The following is a 22958-nucleotide window of genomic DNA, read 5'->3' as shown; positions in this document are numbered from 1 at the left end:
CAAATAATAAAATTAATATTTTATCACAGGAGGACAGATATGAAAAATTGTGTTAATTACCATTAATATGTTCAGTGGAACTGCTTAATTTTTGAATTTGAAGCAGTTTTAATTACAAATCATCACATATACAGTGGTAATGCGATGATCTGTAATTCAAATTGCTCATTTTTCAGCTCCTAAGTTTCGATTATGACTCCCTCAGTTTATAAGATAATATGAGAACTAGTTCGAAAAACTTTTGCTTCACAAACCTCATTGCATCTTTAGGTTTATTAATAGCAAATGATTTTCATACCAAAATCTTATATTTGACTTACTAATTTCATCAAACTGGAGAGTGAATTTAGCTGTGTACTACTTAAATAGTAATGAAATTAATGCTTTTTCATCTTCTTCTCTTCTTCTTTTTTTTTTTTTTATATTTTGATGATCTCAAATACAACAATAAGTTGAAAATCTCCCTGCCCCACTCAGTCAGATTCATTTGCTGTCTGTCCCTCTCCGAATACCACCAACTACTATTATCTTCTTAACTTCTTCTCCTTAAATGTTGATTTTCTCCCCTCCTCCTCTCCTAACAGCGAAATCATCCTTCTTGGAGATGTTGACATTCACAACACAAACTGGCTGTCCTCCTCCGGTGCATAGACCAAGAAGGCAGTAATAAGCTTGCACAAATTATTTGCATGTCCACCAGAATTCTATGTAACCCTAACCACTCCTCAAACACCCTAGATCTCTTCCTCGTTAGTGATTTTTCCAGGTACATTGCAAATGCTGTGAGTCCACTAAGTAATTCAGACCGCAATTTAGTGCTACCAAATAGAGCAACAACCGTTATCTTTTCCTGTGAAGCACTCACACAGCCATTCTCAATCAAAAGCAATCTGCCATTATAATAATGCCACGTGAGATGACCTTCTTGACTTCTCTGCCTTATTCCTGTGATTGGACTATTGTTTTCAGCCCTCTAAACCAAACATGTGAACTGAACATATCACCAAAGTAATCTTTACTGGCATGGCAACATACATTTCCAATACCACTCTAAACTGCCATCCCCCTATTGAAATCTTGGATTTTCCAAACAGTGTGCCAAGGCTGTACTATCAAAAAATCAAGCATACCATAACTGGCTTTCATCAAGAACTCCATCTTCCTTTAGTGTTTATATCCAAACCCAAAACAGCTGCAAGAAATCCATCACCTCTTTAGCATCCACTTCGCTATGTTGCATTATCATCCACAGAAAAAGCCATTCTCCTGGCTTCATACTTTTCCTCCAATGCATGCGTAACTGATCCTGGTAAATATCCCCAGTCATTCTAAATGCTTAGTACTTCCTCTGTCTTTTCTCAAGAAAGAGTTAAGAAGAATGTCCAAATTAGACACTAAAAATCCCCTAGTCATGATTGGCATTCTTCCAATTGCTCTGAAAGTTTGTGCATCTGAATTGATTCCTGTCTTATGTCACTTATTTTTGCTCTCGTAGGCCACTGGCATCTATCTCACAGCCTGGAAATTTGCCCATGTTTAATCCATTTCCAAATAGAGCAACAACTGCTATCAAACTCTTGCCTCACATCTCTTTTTCTCTCTCTCTAAAGTAATGGAGAGAACCATCAATACCCAACTCCTGTGCAACCTTGAAGACACACAACTAATAAATAATCACCAGTATGGATTCTGCCACTTCCAATCGAAAATAGATCTGCTTACATTTATTATCCATTTCTGGACAAATACTTTAGAAAAGTTTGGTGAATCTCAAGTGGTTGCACTTGATATCCCCTCCCCAAAACTTTTAACTGGGTCTGGCACGAAGGCTTATTAAACCAGCACCCATCATTTGTTCTGTCTCACAACTTCTACAGCTAAGTTGCTAGCTATTTGACTGGACACACTACATGTGATCGGTGCCAAGGTACCACAAAGTTCAGTTCTCTCAGCCCCCCCCCCCCATCCTTCTGTATAAATGACAATACATTGCACTCTTCCCTTTCATTTGCCAAACCTTGCACTTAGAAATCATCAAAACTTATAGACAGTTATCCTCCATTGCCGTCAGTTTAGATCTCCAAGCCATATTTCATTGAATTCAGATAATCTTTTTAATTTCAGTGCTAGCAAAACACAGTTCTGCCTTATTTCCCATTTCTATCCAGTATTAACTTTGACAACATTCAGATCTCTAAACAAGATGAAATTGCTCTTCTTGTAATTACCTTGCTATCAAGCCTCTCCACACAAACGCCTCACAACCATTGCCTCCATAGCTTCCAGAAAACTAGTAACAAGTAAGGAGGATGTGGGGCAACTGCCATGCTGTTGGCCACCAAAAACTCTTGCATTTTTAAGGCACTGTGGGAAGGAGCATTGTCATGGTGGAGGAGACAGTTGTGGCTTCACTACAGTTCCTGTCTTTTGCACTGCCTTAAAGCATTGCAGTAGAATTCTGCATTGACCGTCTGACCAGGCAGGCCAAATTCTCGGTGCACAATCCCTTTAATCTAACCTTGAAAAAGGTGATCAACATGCTGTTTGGCACACTCCTGACTTGACTTGCCTTGCCTCCTTTTGTCTTGGGGAATGTGGACTCTTCCACTGTGGTGATTGCTGTTTTGTCTCCAGGTCATAGCCATAAACCCAAGTTTTGTCCCCTGTGATGAACCCTTGAAATGAAGGTTTGACAGACGTTCACATGGTGCTCCTTCTATCAGAAGCCAAGAGATGTAGAACGAACTTGGCAGCAACGCAATGCATGTTCATATCTTTTGTGATGATCACTTGAGCTACTCCATGTGAAATCTCAACTCTGTCAGCAACTTCTTGGATAGTGATGTTCTCCAAGGTGGTTCTGTCCTGCTTAAAATGCAAGTGTCACTCAAATACTGAGTTTAGCTCATGGCTTCATTTTCATATGGCTTACAAAGTAATTCAAGGGTCTCTCTGTGACAGATTTCCCCAGTTTTATGCAAAATTTTACATTTGCCCTTTGTTCTAATTTTGCGTTCTAGGCAAAATCACAGAACGGCACAAATATGTGATAAGAATAGCATACGTTACACAAGTTTCGGTGCACACGACTCAACAATGTCTATGCCAGTGACTGGAAGCATGAGACCGTAACTCGATCTGTCACCACGTATCCAACACAGTCTGGTTTCATTTTGATAGCACTTCGTAAAGAAGAAAAAAAAGCAAGGGAAATTATTAATATGAAACTCCAGTAAAACAGTTTGAGGCCCTTTTTTCCCTTTTCTTGATTAATCTTATTACCATTAGATATGAATACCCATGAAGGTTGTATGTTCCTTAGGAAATACATATAAAGGGAGTTCTTCCTAAGAATGACAGTAGAGGGATAATGAGGGTGAAGAATTTCTCTATGAGTTTGAACTTCAATCATGAGTAGAAGATGCAGGAGGTCACTGAATGTTACTTTCCATTGATTTTACTTAAAGTAAGGAAATTACTGATGACTATCCTGATGGAAATATCTGTAAGAATATGTATTCAGCAAAAACTGAATGTTTGTGTAACATGAGAGGAATAAAGTAATGAGAGCATGATCATTAATCACCTTAATTGGTTTCTTCTACATAATGTCTGGAATATGAATTCTAGAATCCAAGTAGAATAAATGGAAGAGCAGGAGTCTAGAATTCATATTCCTCTATATAAGGAACTCCATTTGATGGATTTTCATAAAAGTAAGGAAGCTGGAGTAATGGATCAAAGATGTCTTTTAATACAACTAACTCATCCAGGCAAATATTCAGACTTGTAGAGTTCATATATAGTAGGGATACAATCTTAATAGATTCTATGATAATTCTGTTCAACTCTCATATTGTGTATAATCTGGTATACTTTATGAGTTTAGAGGAATCATGAATTATATTCACTGAACCTCTTTCTGTTTTGACCTCATGATGCGCACTCCCTCGGTGCTGTTTATTGACTTTGACTCTGTATGGCATTCTTCCCTGTTTTCATGAGAAGTTCTTTATCGTAGTTAATTTTTCCATCAGAAACCACCATTTTAGCTTTTTTTTTTTTCCCCAGCTGTTGAAGTTGCTAATGTGATTGTGCATGCACATTAAATCTTATAAAAACTACCTTTCATACTGGTTTGACCTGGCAAATCCTGTTGCTTGTCCGTATAAGCTCAGTTTTATTCATTAGTCTTTCTTGTAATTTAAGAGTGACTCAAATTGTTGGCACATCTACTCTGTTAGAAGCAGCGTCACTTATTGTGGCTAACTTTCCTATGCCTATTTTAAGGTATATTCATCATTTTCATTGTAGAAGTTCAAAATATCTAGTTTGTAGTTAATATTGTTCACTACTATTGAGATACTGTTCAAATAACTAAGTCATACATCATGGTTGCAATTTGAACACAGGACCTTCATTATTTACATAGTATTTTTATGCTTCCATGTTGTTCCGTGTCTATTTTCCTTTAATAGATTCATATGATAACCTCACCCAAAGAATTTTGGAAATACATTGCACATTAGTGCCATGGATAAAGTACTAAATAATCTAATATATTAGATTATATATAATATAATATAATCTATAAATAATCTAATAATAATAAAACTGTGCTCAATGAGAAAGCAAACATACACTTTTCCAATACCTCAGGTCTCCTTGAAACCGAAGGACTTCATTGTGGACAGTGAACAACACTATGAAAAAGAATTCTGGCTCTCCTGACTGCTTAGTATTGAAAAGGAGCATCTTCTGTCTTAGCATACAACTATGGACTCAGAACCCACAGAATTACATGCAAAACCTTTCTTCCTATATTAGTGACATATTTGTCTGATACATTAGTTGAAGTGAATGAATGCTTTCAAGTAGTTGAATTTGTTATATTCTTTTGACACTGTGCTTTATCACCCCTCCTGTCTTTGATACTTGCAACAGGTAATGTTCATCATTTCATTGCTTAGTTCTGTTGGCACAAAATTGAATTTTGTTAGAACTCTGTTTGCTGTTTTTGTTTCATATTGTCCAGGACTAAATTGCATTGGTAACAATTATTATATTCTAAGTTCAGTTAAAGATTTAATTTATTTTATATATAATTAGCATTTAATGGCATTAATATGAGATACTATCATTGTGCCATTCTCACTAGCACTGTGGTGAATGTCACAATTACATGCTAATATCTGCAGACAAGGTTTTCTTTTTCCTAGTCATTTGGAGTAATATTAATATTTTAATTTTTGTTTCATTAAGTGCAGTTTGACAATGCTGTTGTAATAAGAAACATTGCAGTATTAAACAATGCACTATTCTCTATTATAGTTTGGTTGTTGTTTAGAATTATGGCCACAGCAACTAAAGCTGTTAGGTAAATGTATTATTCTGTTAATTCTATGTTTTCTTTTATGCTTTTGAATAAAAAACCCAAGTTTCTTGGAGAGTTAAAACATCTGTGTTTTAACTCTCCCAGTTAAAACAGAGTGAAAATCCCTTATAAAGATTCTTCACATTCTAGATGGATTTATGTTTCGATCTTTCCAGCCAGAGGACATCATTGATAATACCAACTGAGCTTTGGAGGAATGCTTCCCATTTATGGTTTGTCAATAGTGTTAACGAAGGAATCAGTCTTGGACTTTGTAAACAATATAATATTTCCTATTATTTAGAAGATAATAGGGAGGATTATTGTTATTATATGACAAGGTGGCCAACTTTTTACATTTCATGTGCCAATTTTTTCACATATGAGTTCAGATGCACCATACAACTATTGTACTCTTAACAATTTCCTGTAAAAATTTGTTAATATAGACATATGCTGATTTAATGTAAAAACAAGATAAACATTACTTATCTTAATGAGACTTTTTGAGTCTGTTTTGATTTTGCCAAGCTTTTAATGTTTGGAATTAAATTAGCTATTACTAAGAGCAGCAGAGAAGTCATCATCATCAAATTCCTGCCATGTACCCTAAAGGGGTGTACAGGATATGATAGTACTACATGAAAAAAATTACATCATTATTAATTTCCTATCTACAATTTTCCTCCAAATCAGTCTGTTACTTGTCAAGACTCCAACATTATCAGATCTTATATTTCTATTGTCTAAAGCATTTTGTACCGTATCAATCCACCTATATCTTGGTCTTCCTCTGGGTCGTTTTGCTGCCAACCTGGCAGAGAACACTTGTTTTGCTAATCTTTCCTCGCCCATTCTGCTTAAGTGGCCATACCACCTGAGATTAGCTCTGCTAACACATTCCTGGATGCTGACAATTGTCAAGTTCTTTCCTAATATCCTCGTTTTTAATATGATATTGCCATTGATGCCATCTGTTCACACCTCTAATCTTTCTCAGGACTCTCATATCTGCGGTCTCTAGTCTTTGGTCAAGTGTTTTACTTCTGACCCAGCTCTCAGATCCATAAGTTAAAACTGGTTTGAACACTGTCTTGTATATAGCTAATTTAGTGTTCCGACTAATTTCTCTCTTATTCCATATGAATTTATTCAATTGACTTCCTGCCATACCAGCTTTGCTGATTCTGTTGTCTATTTCTATATTTAATTTACCATCATCAGTAAAAATCGTGCCTAAATAGCTGAAATGTTTTACTTGTTCCACAGGTTCTCCATTCCCAACACAATTGACATTTTCAATGATTCTGCCTATTTTCATTGTCTTTGTCTTTTTATTGCTGACCTTCATACCATATCTATTACAACAGCTATTCAATTTAGTCAGAGAATCTTGCAGACTTGTAGCAGATTTATTTAGAAGTATAACATCATCCGCATAAAGCAAAGAGCTGACATTAACATCTCCAATTTTGATATCATGTTTAATACCACTTTCCTTCATATTGTGATCCATATAGATAATGAATAACAGAGGGGATAATGTACATCCTTGTCTCACACCAGATTTAACATTAAACCATCTTCCTGTACTTCCTTCAATTCTAACTGCTGACTTACAACTCAAATAAAGACTAAGTATCGCTTGATATAATGCCCCTTTGACACCATATAACGGAAGCGTATTGAATAGCTTCTCTCTTGGCACCTTGTCATATGCCTTTTCCAGATCGACAAAACTTAAATACAGATCTTTGTTATTTTCCCATGCTTTCTCGACTATTTGTCGTAAAGTGAAGATCTGATCCTGACAGCCTCTATTTGGCCTGAATTCAGCTTGTTCTTCACCAAGCTTTTCTTCCACAATTCTTCTCAACCGTTTCTCAAGTATACTTGCATAGATCTTGCCAGGAACACTCAGTAGGGAAATACCTCTGTAATTCTCACATGCAGTTTTATTTCCCTTTTTATATATGGGTACTATGAGAGCTCTACTCCAATCATTGGGAATTCGTCCCTCTGTCCAGGCTTTCTGAACTATGCAGTGCAGCCACTGTAAGACTCTTATGCCACCATACTTCAGCATTTCTGGTCGAATATCATCTACTCCTGCTGCCTTTCCACATTTCAAGCCTTTGATGGCTTTTTCTACTTCTAGTATGGATATGTATTATTGACTGCATGCCTGGTCAGTGTTTTTTACCACTGTGCTGTCATCACTGCTTGTTTCATTTAGCAGTTTTTCAAAGTAATTACTCCATACTTCAAGGATATCTTTTTCTCCCGTTTTCATGTCACCTTTATCATCTCTAATTCCTTTTACAGCACTCTTTCCTCCATTCTTAAGCTTCTTCAACAACCTCCAGAATATTTTGCCACCTTCTTTATATTTATTTTCTATATTCTTGCCAAAGTCCTCCCATCACTTTTGTTTAGCTAGTTTTACACAGTGTTTAGCATTCTTGCATTTGTCTCTATATTCTCTAAGAGCACAAGCTGACTTATTTGACAGGAACTTTTGGTATGCTTTCTTCTTTTCCTTCACTGCCTCTTTAATTTCCTGTGTCCACCAGGGAGTTCTGATTTTTTTTATCCTTACAAATAACCTCACCACATGCCTCACTGGCAGAATCGATCAATGTTTTCTTCAGAGTTTGCCACTGAATCTCCAAGGTTTGATTCCTGTTCTCAAACTCTTTCATTTTTTCTTCAATAATCTTTGTGTATTTTAGCCTACAGTTCACATCTGAGAGCTGCTCAGCTTTTATTCGCTTTAAACTTTCTTACATGTTATTCTTTTCAATATGAAATTCAATTTTATCCTGCTCAAGACTAAATAGTGATCACTTCCAATTTCAAATCCTCTGTACACTGTGGTGTCCTGCACCAGGGAGAAAACATCACTATCAACAATAACATAGTCAATGAGACTTTTCTTATTCCTAGTCTCTTCTCTCCATGTGAATTTGTGCACATTTTTATGTTGGAACATGGTGTTAGTAATAACCAGTCCATGTCCTGAGCAGAAATCCAACAGATATTTGCCATTATTATTAGCTTTGCTCTTTTCTCCAAATTTTCCCAAAATATTTTTGTATGTCTCACAATCATATCCTACTCTGCTATTTAGATCCCCAACAAGGACCAACTTTTCATTTTTCGTTGTGTCAGTTGCTTTTTCTAAAGCCTCAAAAAATACCTGCACTTCTACCTTAGTAGAACCTTCTGTGGGACCATAGGCACAAATAAGTCTCATTGTCCAGTTCCCCATTCTCATATTTGCCCACATTACTTTACTTGAGACTGACTGCCATTCAAGAAGATTAGCCTCGTATTTTGTGTTGAATACTATGGCTACTCCTTCTTTTCCTTGATTGTCATTGCCTGAATATAACATTTTGTATTTATTGCTCAGAAAGATCTCACCAGTTTTGGTCTTTTTTGTTTCAGTCACCCCTATTATGTCGATCTGGTATTTATCTAATTCCTCAGCTAGCTCCATTTCTTTGCCATTCAGGCTTCTTACGTTGATAGTACCGATCTTTAACTCTGGTGATGTTGAGTTGAGGTTTATTTTCAGATTTGTTCCAGTAGCTGACTTTTCGCTGTTCGCCCTGGTTCCCTGGCAAAAACAACGGGGGCCTTGTTTAACCGGGCGACGCCCCAGCCGGCATGAAATTTTGTCATGTTGTACCATCATTCTATATTTTGGTTTAACCAATAAGAATACAATTTGGTCGGCTAAATCCCAAATTGCCAGCCCATCCTCGTCCGTTCAGTATCCAGGTAGATACCCAACAGGGTGCACCACGAGAAGGTGAGGATTGGACATTAGGTCAGAAGCCCTGGTCGGTTCTCCGCATTCCTTTAAAGGCTATGTGGAGGTCTCCTCTCAGTTATACAGGTTTGACCCTTAAGCACAGTCTTCAGTTTTAATTAATTTCATAGCTGAAAACATGTGACATGAAAAGGTACATCTGTACATTGTTCCGAAATGACAGATATAACTCTGGGTAAATTTTCTTAATTCTGAAAAATGCTCACTGTTTAATGATTGCCAGAAATTAATCATGTCGGAAACATTTGGGACTGAGGGAAGCTCATCAAATTTCATGTTCAATAATAGATTTGTTTTCAAGTCAATAAGTTCCATTTGTATGTTACTAGGCATCTTCCTTCATGTTACTAGGCATCTTCCTTCATGTTACTAGGCAAATCCTTCGTGATTTTTTATTCATGAAGTGAAAATGTGATTGCATACATTTCATTGATAAATGAAAGTATGCAATCCTGTTGAGCAAAATCACAAAAACGACTTTCAACTGACTCTTGCAATAACCTGATTTTTTCATTATATTGCACAAAATTGCCATTATCTTCAGCACATTCACTCTCTACTCTTTTAAGTGTGTAAACTGGCTCAAATTCTCATTTTCTAACTGAGAGGTAAACAGTTTTAACTTTATCTTGAATGCATTGATATCATTTACTAAGCTAGGAAACAATTTGTTCTTGTCCACAGTTAGAAATTTAGATCATTGAGATGATTGGTAACATCAACTAAAAAGGTTAAATCAAACAGCCAATTGTTATCGCAAAGGGCTCATTCCTCAGACAGCTCATTTTGCTCTTCTAGAAAATTATGAACAGTATTTTTTATGGGGGAAGTTTGCTACAGTCAGCAATGCTCATAACTCAGTGTCGAACATCGGTAATTTGTGTATATTTCATTACATCAAATCATTGTGTGTGTGTACAGTATATAGATAGATAGATAAAAAATATTCAACAACCTTGATACTAATGAGTTTAAGAGGCAGTATGATGGTGTGAGTGATATATATATATATGGTCTCTCTCTCTCTCGATGGGTCTTTGACTCCCCGAAGATCTAATAATAATAATGAAAATGAAGTGTTAGAATAATTAATAGTTATTGTACTCTCCTTAGATATTGTTAATTCTCCTAAATTCAAGAATTATTCCTGTATTCTCGACTATATCTAAACAAATATACCTGGTTCTTTCAGGAATCTCCAGAGTTAGCCTCACTCAGTCAGACTGTTCGATATCGCCGTGATGTTGTTTTTTCTCAAGCTGTGAGTATAAAAATATAATTGCTGTAAGACAGAATAATGTTTAAGTCTCAGTAAAAGTTCTTGTTTTATATCACACATTTAAAGTTACTAAAAAAGTAAGGCTCAGTGTTTTGGATATGCATAACCCCTGTAAATATCATTTCATTTGAAAAAAATCAAGTGCATTGAAAAGATACAAAAAATAATTAAATGATATTTATGAGGTTTGAAAGAAAACTTAAGCACAGACAACTACAGAAGAAATTACTGAATTTTCAAATGATCATTTCATTGCCAGGATACATCATCCAGGTGAAAAGAATATGATAGCAGATTCTGCAAAGGAAACAGAGACAATAGAAGGGATGAGCTAGAGATGCTAAAGATGCCAAATTAGCAATGCAAATATGACAGTGGGATTGTTTTAAACAGTAGTTTCACCAATAAAATTGTATTCAGTGTAGGCTGAGATAATTCAGTTCTAGATACTAAACATACTACTTCTTGAAACTACTTCAGTTCTTTGCTAAAGTAAACAAATAATAGTCTCCACCTTGCTTATAAGTAATAAAAATCATCTGACATCAAATGACATGGACAAACATCCATGTCAAAGTGGGATTTGAACCTACAGGCCTGTGAATTTGAAAATTGAGACATTCTCCAAGTCAGGCGAATATTTGACTTGGAGAATGCCTGCAGTTAGATGATTAGCAGAATATAAGTAAGGGAATGGCAAAAGAGAACTGTCATAACTTTTGACTTGATTGTTAACAGTCAGTTATAACATGGACAGCATGCTAAAGGATGAAAAGACTGTGATCGTACAAAGGGCAAGGGTAGTGCCAAGAAAAATATGAATTAACAAGTTACTTTCTTTGAAGGGGGTGAATGTTAAAGCCTTGGAGAAATTTCAAGAATCGGATCACATTTTATAATAAAGTAATAATGATATTGATATGACGTTAATAATATTGCAAATGGTTTCAAGATAATAATCAGCATTCTTGATGATCTAAGTTGGGGAAAGCATTAAGGAGTGATTTTCCATATTGTACTTGACAAGAAATTCTTGTCTTCATCCTTATTTTCAGCACATAAAGATTTGTATGTCAAATATCTTCATGACTAGGCTAAGTGATCTTAAAATTAAATTGCTCTTTGTATTGGAGAAGGATGCGAAACTCCTTTCTCAAGCACATATAACATGCTCACCATACATCACATATAAAATGTGATGTATGGTGAGCATCACTACTCATACCGATACGAACTTCCCACTAGAGGCAAAAAAACTATTAGAGATCAATAGAACTCTAAAAATGTTATAGGAATTATATGAAGAAGCTGAAAAAAATCTTTTATTTTTCTATTCAGATTACTGTGGGATACTGGAGTTTTTTTTTTTTTTGGTTATACTGCCAGACAGCACTTATCAAAAACTAGTTTTTCTTTAGGAGGCAGGAATGTGTTGCCTTCCATGATATGGATGACAGCAGCTTCCTCTGGATTGCCTTTATTACAATGTCATCAGGAGCTAGATACCTAGTTATTGAGCTCCTGTATATCAGAAGTCATTTTCCCATATTTAAGTAGCAGAACAATATTTTCTAGTTGCCCAGGTATGGCAGTGATGAGATGAGGCAGAGAACAAGGATTATGAATGACATGTTAGCAGAAATGTCTTAAGAGAGAGGAGTGCAGTTAGTTTATTATTGTGTAGAATGAATTTGAAAGATGAATTGAAGTGTATAAAGGATGAATGGCATTTGAATGTTTTTGGTGTGAGTAATTTGTACTGCTGTTGGAAGGAAGAATAATGAGCGTAGAGAATGAATCTGAGCAAGTAAGAAGCTATGTGAAAGAGTGGGAAGAGTAAGAGGTCGAAGTGGAGCTTATGAATAAAGAAGTGGGTAGCACGAGTGTAGAGAATGAGAGAATAAGTGTTCAAGACAAACAGGAAGATGGGGGGATACAGTGTGAGAAAGACTGGTGCCCCCTCCCCCAAGAGGATATGAATGCATATATAGACAAGGAGGGAATGAGATGGCCTAGGATGTAGGAAAAACATTTGGATTTGAAGAAGGTTCTAGTGTTAGTAAGAAGAAAAAGAAATGGCTTGAAGAATGGCTTTAATAAGTGGTATCAGTGAAACTTGTTATAGATCCAGGAATAAGCTGTGATGTTTGTATACAAATGCTAGACATATCAGAAACAAGGGAAATGGTTGCGTTGATTGAGTTTGCTCACCCAGAAATTGTTGGAATAAGTGAGACATGGTGGGATGAGGATTACATCCTGAGAAGAAAGATGAAAGGGTATGATGTGTTTTCTGAAGATAGAAAGGGTAAAAAGGGAATTGGAGTGGATGATAGATAAAGAGTTATGTCCATACAAGGTTGAAATGCAATGGAGAAATAGTGGTAGTGGTTTTGAAGCAGTATAGTGTGAGATAGAGGTGATAGAATGAAATACTTTGTTGGATGTTGCTATAGACCTGGTGATGTGGAGGGTAGTGAGCAGGAAATGTATAAGCAAATGGGAAATTTTAATTATAGCAGTATAGATTGGGATGACAGGATAGCAACAGGAAGTAAAAAAAAAAAAAAAATGAGTTTCTTGAGTTTTTGAGGAACAACTACCTCAGGCAATATGTAACAGAAGCACATTAGGATTGAGTGTCTTGGATTCGATCATCTTATCAGAGGATGTTATTATAAATAATGTTTCAAATCTCTCTCCAGTTGGTGAGAGTAACCATGAAGTGATTATCTGTGTGGTTGTCAGCCATGAGGAGTTAACCAAGGAAAAAGTATATGTAGAACTACATGGCTGGTGATTACAAGAAGTTCAGGAGACAGCTTGTAGGTGTAGCATAGAATGAGGAGTTGGTTGAAAAGGAGATCAATGCTGCTTGGGTGATATTTTAAAACTATCTAGTAGAAGTCATATCTAAATGTATTCCAAAGATCAGAAGGTTAAATAAGGTAGGTGTGAAATTAATGAATGAAGAATTAAGCATGCAGTATAGATAAAAAAAAGGGTATTATGGAGGCAACATAAGATGAGGTAATAATCAATTCCATGAGGAATGCAAAGAACAGGCAAGAAGAGTGACTCGGTTCGTAAGTCTTACAAAACTTCAGTATGAGCAGAAGTTAGCTAATGAAGCCAAAATGAATCCTACTTAAGAGAGAAATTGATATGCAGCCAGCAAAAAAGAACGATTATGGTGGAATGACATTGATAGGAAAAAATGGGATTAACATGTTCATTGTCAATCGCGTGATGCAAGTTCTCGCCTTTCTGTCGGTCACGCGTTATCGCGTGGACGTCGCTATCAGGTTTCTAAACTAAATAAAAAATTAAAAAAAAATTTGGCCACCACACGAAATTCCAATTTTCAGCTTGGCAATAAACGTGTTAAGGACAATTGCTGTGGAGTTTATAGTTGAGATATTTAATTGGCAGTTTATAAAGCTCTTTCATCCTTATGAATATGACATCATGAAGAGTTTGAGAGAAGTGGATAAGGAGGAGAGACTGTCTGTGAGTGAGGAAGTGGAATATGGGAAATTAAGCAAAATTGATGGTAATAAGGCTGTGGGACTTGATGATATAGTAGCACATATCTTGAAGAAATGCACCAGGGAATTGACAACTGCCTTGAAATATTTGTTTAGTATGAGTTTTACATTGGGTAAAGTCTCAAAGGAGTGTAAGGAAGGCAAGATTGTACCACTTCATAAAGGAGGTGACAAAATGCAAGCGTTAAATTATAGGCCAGTCTGTGTATCACGTGTTGTGGTTAAAGTGTTGGAAAGGCTAGTGAAAATCAAGATCCAGAATTGTGTTGACAACAATGGTATTATCTTTAATGGACAGCACGGATTTGCTAAAAGGAAGTCATGTTTTAGTAATCTGCTTACTTATTATGATATGGTGACAGCAGCATTGGATGTGGGGGGATGGATATAAACTAGTATACTTAGACTTTGCAAAGGCTTTTGATAGATTACCTCATGATAAGTTGATAGGGAAACTAGAGCAAATTGGATTGGATATTAATTTAGTGCATTTGATTAGAGATTGGCTGTCTGATAGGTATCAGTAAGTTGTGTATAGGGGAGCAATATCCCAGAAGAGAAAAGTCACTAGTAGTGTGCCTCAAGGGTCAGTTTTAGGCCATTGCTGTTTAACCTGTATGTTAATAATATTGAAGGAAATTTGAATAGGGATATTCGGTTGTTTGGATGATGCAAAGTTGGAACAAACTACGAGGAGTAGAGCAGAGTTAATTGTTTTCAAATGTAAGTTTTTTGAATTTGGAAAACAAAGATGGGATGAGAATTTACTCTCGGTGGGGATATATTGTTGGAGGTGGTGGAAATGAGAGCTCTTGGGATGATAATGGATAAGGATCTAAAATTTAGAGAACACATTGCCAAAATTGTGAGGACAATACAACAAATTCTGACAGTGAAGCAGAATACACTGACTTGTAGAAGTAAGGAGATTCTGGTTCCATTGTATAAAGCCTTGATTAGGCCACATATGGATTACCGTGCACAAATTTGATCACTTGGTTTTCAAAAGGATGAAGAGATTGGAGAAGGTTCAGAGATCATTAACTAAAATAGTTTCTGATCTCTGTAATGTTGAATATTACAGAGATCAGAAATGATCTCTGTAATATTCAATAATTTCTGGAATTTCAATAAATCAGAAATTCCATGAAGAGAGGTTGAGACAATGTAATTTGCAGAATCTAGTGGATAGGAGGCAAAAGGGTGAAATGCTAGAGACATACAAGTTGGTAATGGGTTGTTATAGGATTAATGTTGAAGAAGTTTTTCATAAAATGATGGGAGACTGGGGTAGAACAAGAGGTCATCCTTGGATGCTGTATAAGGAGGTTGTGAGCAAGGGAGTGAGAAGTAGGTTTTTTTTATGGAGAGCTGTGTATGATTGGAATACATTGCTTCAAGCTTGGTGTTCGCAGAGAATTTGAATTTGTTTAAGGCATGGTATTATGAGCTGTGTGTGTGTGTGTGTGTGTGTGTGTGTGTGTGTGTGTGTGTGTGTGTGTGTGTGTGTGTGTGTGTGTGTGTGTGTGTGTGTGTCTAGCAATCCCTCGATTAATGCTACCCCAATTAGTGCGTCATTTTTTTTCTATACTCAAATTTGATTAGTGTGCCTATATACATTTTAAAAATAAATGTTACCGATTTTAAAAATTTTCTATCTATACATTTTTTATGGCTAACTATTTATGTTATCTGCTAATTACATAATTTGATGATCATATCTCTTGCCTCCTTTGCGATTGTTTTCCTTACTTTTTTTTTATTTTAAAGTATTTTTCCAGCATGAGAAAAAAATTGGAAATGTGAAAAACATTTGAAAAGTAATCTCATTGGAAGAAAAACTTGAAATAATAAAGAGAAATGAAGAAGGCAAGTCCAGAGCAAAGATATTTGGACAAGAACACAAAAATGGGTGAATCAGTTATAAGAGCAATTTTAAGCAAAGCTGCTGAATACAAAGAGAAAAGTAAGGCTGATTCAAGTTCATCATGCATGCACTCAAAATCAAAGTATTATAATGATTGAATTAGAAAGACTTCTTTCTACATGGATCGAAGATTGTAACCAAAAACAGATCCTGCTAAGCACTGATCTTATTAAATCAAAAGCATTAAGTCTCTTTGCAACCTTGAAAGAAAGAGCTATCAAAGATGGAAAAGAAAAATTCCATGCTAGTGCCAGGTGGTTTGCACCTCTCAAAAAGAGAAATAGCCTACATAATGTTCTAATCACATAGAAGAAGCTTCAAGTACAGATAAGGAGGTCGCCACAAATTATCCAGAGATTTTGAAGAAAATTGTGGAAGAAGGGGGGGGGGACCAACCTATGTGACCAACAAATATTTAATGTCAATGAAACTGGCCTTTTTTGGAAGCACCTTCCAAGACTTTTCTGGCCAAATCTCAGCATTCTTATAAAGTCGAATGAAATTGCTGCTAGCAATATGCAGGCCATTTGGAAACACATTCTTCCACATTGTGCAAATAATTTTAGAGGCTTTAAAAATGAAGCTAAGTTAATTAAATCTCATTCTAAGAAATGGAGTGATTCCTACCTGCTAAATTTAGATGCACAGTGGGAATATCCTGAAGAATGTGAAGAAAATTTAATCACGAGCCCAAAGAGATTTCACAGAAACAATTTGAAATTTTTTTTTTTCAAATAGAAAAAAAACCCATGCAACCAAAGTTTTTTTAAGCAGCAATACTTAGAGTCTGACCCTGATGAACAGAGAAGCAGTAAAATTTGCAGAATAGTAGAAGAGGCAATAGGGCCATACCTTCAGTTGTATGAAAAATAGAAACAGAATGCCTGCCAAACTACGTTAGCTCAATTCTTTGTTAAGAAGCAGAATAATAAATTTATATTCTGAATATGTTTTATTGTCTTTCAGCTTCATGGTTTTCCTTTAACTAGACCCTGAGACATACCCTAATTATTTTATTAAAAAAATTAATGGTCAAAAAAGAAATATGAGGAACGAATTGAACTCTTTTCCATAGGTTATTATATTTGATTAGTGCATTTTTGATTAATGCACCTGTTTTAAAGAACACATTAATTGAGGGATTGCTACGGATTGCTGTATTATAAATTAAAGGTGCCAAGAAATTATATTCTTGGTTTAATCCTTTATCCAAGTGTAAGTAAACAAAGTAGCCCAGTCGTGAAGTGACTTCATGCCAAACTTTGTTGGGTTACACTTGGATGAAGGATTAAAACCAAGAATATAATTTCTTGGCATCTTTAATTTAAAATTTACAACCTTTTGCAGGTGGGATTCACACTGAGTGTGGGGAAAGCAAAAAATCACATTCCATATATCCATTGCATTCTGAGCAAAAAGAGTTTACTTCTTACTCCACTGTTCAACAGTTGTGGTACCAAGTTCCAAGATAATCTCTTGTTCTCCCTGGATCTGCACACCCCCACGATGTAATGCTGTATTGAATTGGTGGAGCTGTTCTCTAGAAGAGATGAGATTTTTGATATTGAAGATGATCAGGAATCACATGAAATTCGGTATAATTACATGAATAATAAAGACCACACAGAGCATTGCTATGCTGGTGAAGACAGTTGTAGCAAGTTTTTTCACTGAATCAGAAAGTAAATTATACTCATATAATTCAGCTTGTGCCTTTCTGATTTGTGATGTACCTCTATAATGATTATTTAATTTAGTACTGTTGAACATGTTGAATATGTTGAACTGTTATGTGTTTGTGTATAAATATATATATATTTATATATTTGTAAACAATAAATTCAAAAAAAGAAATGTGTGGAAATGGAAAGGAAAAAAGATAAGCTATGACACAAGCCAAACCTATTCCTGAGATGGTGAGTCTCATATTATGCATATTGGTTTGGCTATAGTCATGATCATTCAGTATGTGTGGTTCACCTGCTATGCCTCTTTTTTCCCAAGCATTAAATAGTCAGACTGTGGAATTGGTCTTCCTCTGGGTGCTCCAGTTTTCACCTCATAAACATAAAACAAACCTTGAACATATTTGGTAATACTTATGTATACTGTCAGGATATAAATATAAATTTCAGTTATTTGTGCAGTACATTCTATTTCCAACAAAAGTGGCCTCATTACCACACCTTAAACTTATTTACAGTTCCTGCATTTATCACACTCATGCAATGCATTTCACATGCCCAAATGGTCAGGTTTTTCACCACTCTTGGTGAAAAACCTGACCTTCACTCCTTTGCACACACCTTCCATATAAACTTCTAAGGATGGTCTTATTCTTTCCTTCCATCCTCTGAATAAATATCTTCTCTATTAATCCAGTAAAACTCCCTCACCAAGTTATGTCTCTATCATATCACTTGTGAATATCAGGCTCTACAGATGACATTCCCTTAATCCTTACTTTTAATCAACATTTCTGACAGTCTTAGTCACTCTTCTGGACCCTATGTAAAATCTTTTTATTTCCTTGACAATCAGGTGAACAAATCTGTGCACAGTAATCCAGATGTGATCTGATCAGCAATTACCTATAGGGAGATAGGTAGAACAATCTAAAAGTAAGGAAGCAAGCTTACCTGTGTAATCTAATTGGATTTGACATACAGATGGCATGCAAATTTCGATGTATGAGATTGCCCCAAATTTGAGAAGCATTCATCTTCAGATTTTCTGCCAGTGACCAAGACCCAATTTAGCCTACTTGAGGGTGCTATTTAGGACTCTAGGCCTGACTTTGGTTCCCTTTCTTCAACCTCATTAGCCAGGTGTTAATGTCAAAGTACACATATCATTGTTTTTTGTGATCCCTGATGATGGCAATGTAATGTTGCTGAAATATAGTAAAGTATTAATTAAAGTTTTTATAATTAATATTTTAGTATACATTGTTATTTTCTGAAAAATAATAGTTATGAGTAACCAATGTATAAGCCTATCTACCAGAAACAGTCACCCTACCATAATCATTATTTTTTTTCCCCCCGAACTCTAGGATTTTTTTTGTCTTCATTAGCTAACTGCTGCTAATACTGCACCTTTGCTACCCTTACCAACCAAAGTCATCCTTCTTGCCTGTTCTTTGTACTCCTCATGGACTTGATTATTACCACTCAGCTTATGTTACTTCCATAATGCTTTCTTTCTTTCTCTATATTGCATGCTTAATCTCTTCATTCATCCATTTCACACCTACCTTAATTAACCTTCTGACACTTTTTACATTTAAACATTGATTTCCTTTCCTCCAAATTCCTCATTCCATGCTACAGCTGCATCACCAGCCTTGTTGTTCCACATATATCTTTTTCTTGCTGGATCACTTTATGGTCACTCTCACCAACTGAAGGAAGATTTGACATCTCATTTATAATACCATCCTCTGATGAGATGGCCAAATCCAAGACCTCAATCCTCATGTGCCCTGTGTTCCCTCAAAAACTGAAGAAACTCAATTTCTTTACTTCCAGTTGCTATCTCGCCATCCCAAGCTTGGCTAATTTGCTTATACATTTCATGGACACCTCCCTGTACAGGTCTGTAGCAACATCTGACAAAGTATTTCATTCTATTCACCTCTATCTCACACCATATTGAACCACTGCCACTATTTCCTCCTTGCATCTCTACCTTGTATGGACATAACGCTTTTTCTGTCATCAATTGCATTCCACCTACCTTTACCATAAATACATCATACCTTCCATCTTTCCTAGATGTCATCCTCATCTGATCATGCCTCACTTATTCAAACATTTTTTGGGTGAATGAACTCAATCAATTCAACCATTTCATTTCCCTTATTTCTGATACGTCTAGCATTCATATACAAATGTAATGTGAATGAACTCAATCAATTCAACCATTTATTTCCCTTGTTTCTGATTCATCTAGCATTCATATACAAACACAACAGCTCATTCTTGGATCTATGAGAAGTTTCACTGATACCACTTATTAGATGTGATTGCTCCATATCTTCTTCGAGCCATTTCTTTTCCTCCTTACTAATCCCAGAATCTTCTTTTATGCATTGGTCAGACAAAATATTGAAATAAAAAAATATTTGTTATAAATAGTTAAATATCTAGAAAGGCAGAAGGTTTCATAATAAAAGAGAAAATACATTTATTTCATATTATTTAGCTGTGATGTCATTATGATTTTTGTCCTTCCTCTGCAACAAGCTTTCAACTGGTACCTTGAAAGAGTTTCAGATTACCTCCCTCCCCCACTTTATAGGAAGCCCTGAGAACTTTCAGTGTATCTACTAAGCTGTACTTTCTCCCTTTTCCCTGCACTTGAGGGGTTGGGGTTTTGTATTATGATATGTACATCAGTAGTGTATTTATTTTACTGACATCTGGTTCACAAAAGAAAAAAAGATGTTTATGTCAGTTTAATAATTGTAAGAATATATATATACTTCAAACTTGTCATCCATATATAGTATGGACAAAAGTAAAAAATGACTATATTATTATAACAGACTATGGAGTTGCATGACTCATTATGAGAGATTATATTGGATGGGAGGTTAAGTTATGAAAAATTAAGGTGTGTTGTGATAGGTTGAAATCTATCATATCACACCTTAAACTGATCCACTATCTGCATTCTCATCACTCTCTTAATGTATTTCACATGCCCATCACTTTCCATGGAAAAAATGTAATTCTCACTCCATTTTGCATCTTCTCTTATGGGCATTTTCCTCATATTATCCTTTTTAAAATATGCCCATTGTCTATCGAGAAGCACTTCCAAGCAGCTCATACATCTTATTCATACCAGTCCCTCTCCCTACTATCTGCCTTACTCTTAAATTCTCAAACTTGAAGATATATAAATTGGCCTACAGTTTGATGCTTCTATTTTGTCTTTATGCAAAAATACTATCTGATCCTTTTCTTTAGAAACTTGCAAATCGCAAGATTTTTATTAAGCTCAAAGCCAGTGGCAGTTTTTAATACATCCTCTTGAAAGTATGACAATATCTTCTCCAATCCTCTACCACCTTGACATATTGAATTGAAATTGTAGTCTCACTTGTTAAAAGTGAGTGGTTTCCATGGTAACTATTATTCCTATATACACAAAATGGGGGAGAAAAAAGTGTACTTCTTAGCTACATTATTATTATTATATATAATCATGAAAGAAATTTCTTCCATGATTATAGTTATGATTGCAATTAATAACTTTTTTTGCTTTTTTCTAGTTGACATCACTTGTCACTGGTTTAATGACACATCTTTGGTGTCATCTGCCTGATACTGCTTTCCTTTACACCTTAAAGACAGTAGGCTTTCTAGCACACTTTGAAGGTCTTTTAAGTTGTTATGGTGATGAAATGGGCGCTCTGGAAGATATGTTAGTAGGAATTGATGATTTAAGGAGAGTTTTATTCTTTTTGGAGCCTTCACAGTCCTCAAATCCTCAACCTCGTGTGGAAGGAAATAGGTAAGAGATAAGTATCTGTTTAGAGGTGAGAATTTTCTGTGGTACTGCTTGCTCATCTATAAGCAGCACTGCAGAAAATTCTCACCTCTCAAAACTATTTTGTGTCATATACACATAAGCATTAAGCTTTCTTTTAAGGTTACACGGTGATCAGCACTCATATTTGTAAATTTAGGGACACAAAAACACACATGTTGAACAGATTATTTTATTAATTACTAATAAAATAAAACTTGATGTTTCGAGGTCATCATTGGAAGAATACAAGTGTATACGGAACCAAGCTACATGCTCATGCCCTGTATACCGGTAAACTAAATCTACGTAGTTAGTTAATCCTTTTCCCTAGCCTGACCTCTAGTGATAAAATAAAATTAAAAAAAAAAAATAAATAAAATAAAATAAAAATAATAATAATAATAAAATAAATAAAAAATAAATAAATAAATACAACTACAATAAACTGCTAAAGTCCTCGTGTATTAATATTCTTCTGGATAGTTCTGATTGTTATAATATGATTTCTTTCAGTTGCTGTTGAATGTTACAAACACTTCACCAGGTTGTCTTTTTGTAGTAGGATTTTTCTATGGCTAGTTTAGGTTGTTATACAGGTTGTATAACAACCTGATTTCAAGAATGTGGAGGATCCATCTACAACCTGCTTTAGGCTGTTATACAGGTTGTATAACAACCTGATTTCAAGAATGTGGAGGACCTATCTACAACCTGTATAACAACCTAAACTAGCCATAGAAAAATCCCACTGCAAGAAGACAACCTAGTGAAGTGTTTGTAACATTCAACAGCAACTGAAAGAAATCATATTATAACAATCAGAACTATCCAGAAGAATATTAATACATGAGGACTTTAGCAGTTTATTGTAGTTGTATTTATTTATTTATTTATTTTATTTATTTATTATTATTTTTTTTTTTTTTTATCACTAGAGGTCAGGCTAGGGAAAAGGATTAACTAACTACGTAGATTTAGTTTACCGGTATACAGGGCATGATCATGTAGCTTGGTTCCGTATACACTTGTATTCTTCCGATGATGACCTCGATACAGGGGTCGAAACGTCAAGTTTTATTTTATTAGTAATTAATAAAATAATCTGTTCAACATGTGTGTTTTTGTGTCCCTAAATTTACAAATATTAGCATTAAGCTGCTAACAGAAAAGTATCATCATAATTTTCTTGTGCATAATTTCAAAAGATGTACCGCATACTGAGAGTCTAGCAATTAAGATTTCATGAATATTTGCCATTTGGAAACTTCTTTCAAAGTGGTTTCATATTTGTTTTAATATTGATTTAATCTTTCTTCTTTCATACTGTTTACATATGACCACATTTTCTATTCAGTCTACTTATACATTTTTGAACAGTAATAGTGTCGAGTTCTTTTTTGATATCATCATCCCTTGTGCAATCTTACCTTCGATGCCAGTTGTTCATTCTA

The 22958-nt window shown here is 35.3% G+C and overlaps 1 protein-coding gene across 4 annotated transcripts in view; it reads left to right on the top strand.

The window, feature by feature from the left end:
- Nucleotides 1-22958, top strand: part of LOC150107404 (inositol polyphosphate-4-phosphatase type I A) — a 484038-nt gene that overhangs the window by 386203 nt on the left and 74877 nt on the right. For all 4 annotated transcript variants that reach the window (XM_090391868.1, XM_090391866.1, XM_090391867.1 and 1 more), the window contains exons 18-19: nucleotides 10405-10473; nucleotides 21248-21489. In XM_090391868.1, coding sequence (XP_090247994.1) covers nucleotides 10405-10473; nucleotides 21248-21489 — 311 coding nt within the window. The remainder of the gene's footprint in view (nucleotides 1-10404; nucleotides 10474-21247; nucleotides 21490-22958) is intronic.

This window comes from Typopeltis vanoorti, chromosome 4 (assembly GCF_054136105.1).
Source record: "Typopeltis vanoorti isolate ZY-2024b chromosome 4, IOZ_Tvanoo_1.0, whole genome shotgun sequence".
Lineage (NCBI taxonomy): Eukaryota > Metazoa > Arthropoda > Arachnida > Uropygi > Thelyphonidae > Typopeltis > Typopeltis vanoorti.
This window is presented reverse-complemented; position numbering and strand designations above follow the sequence as displayed.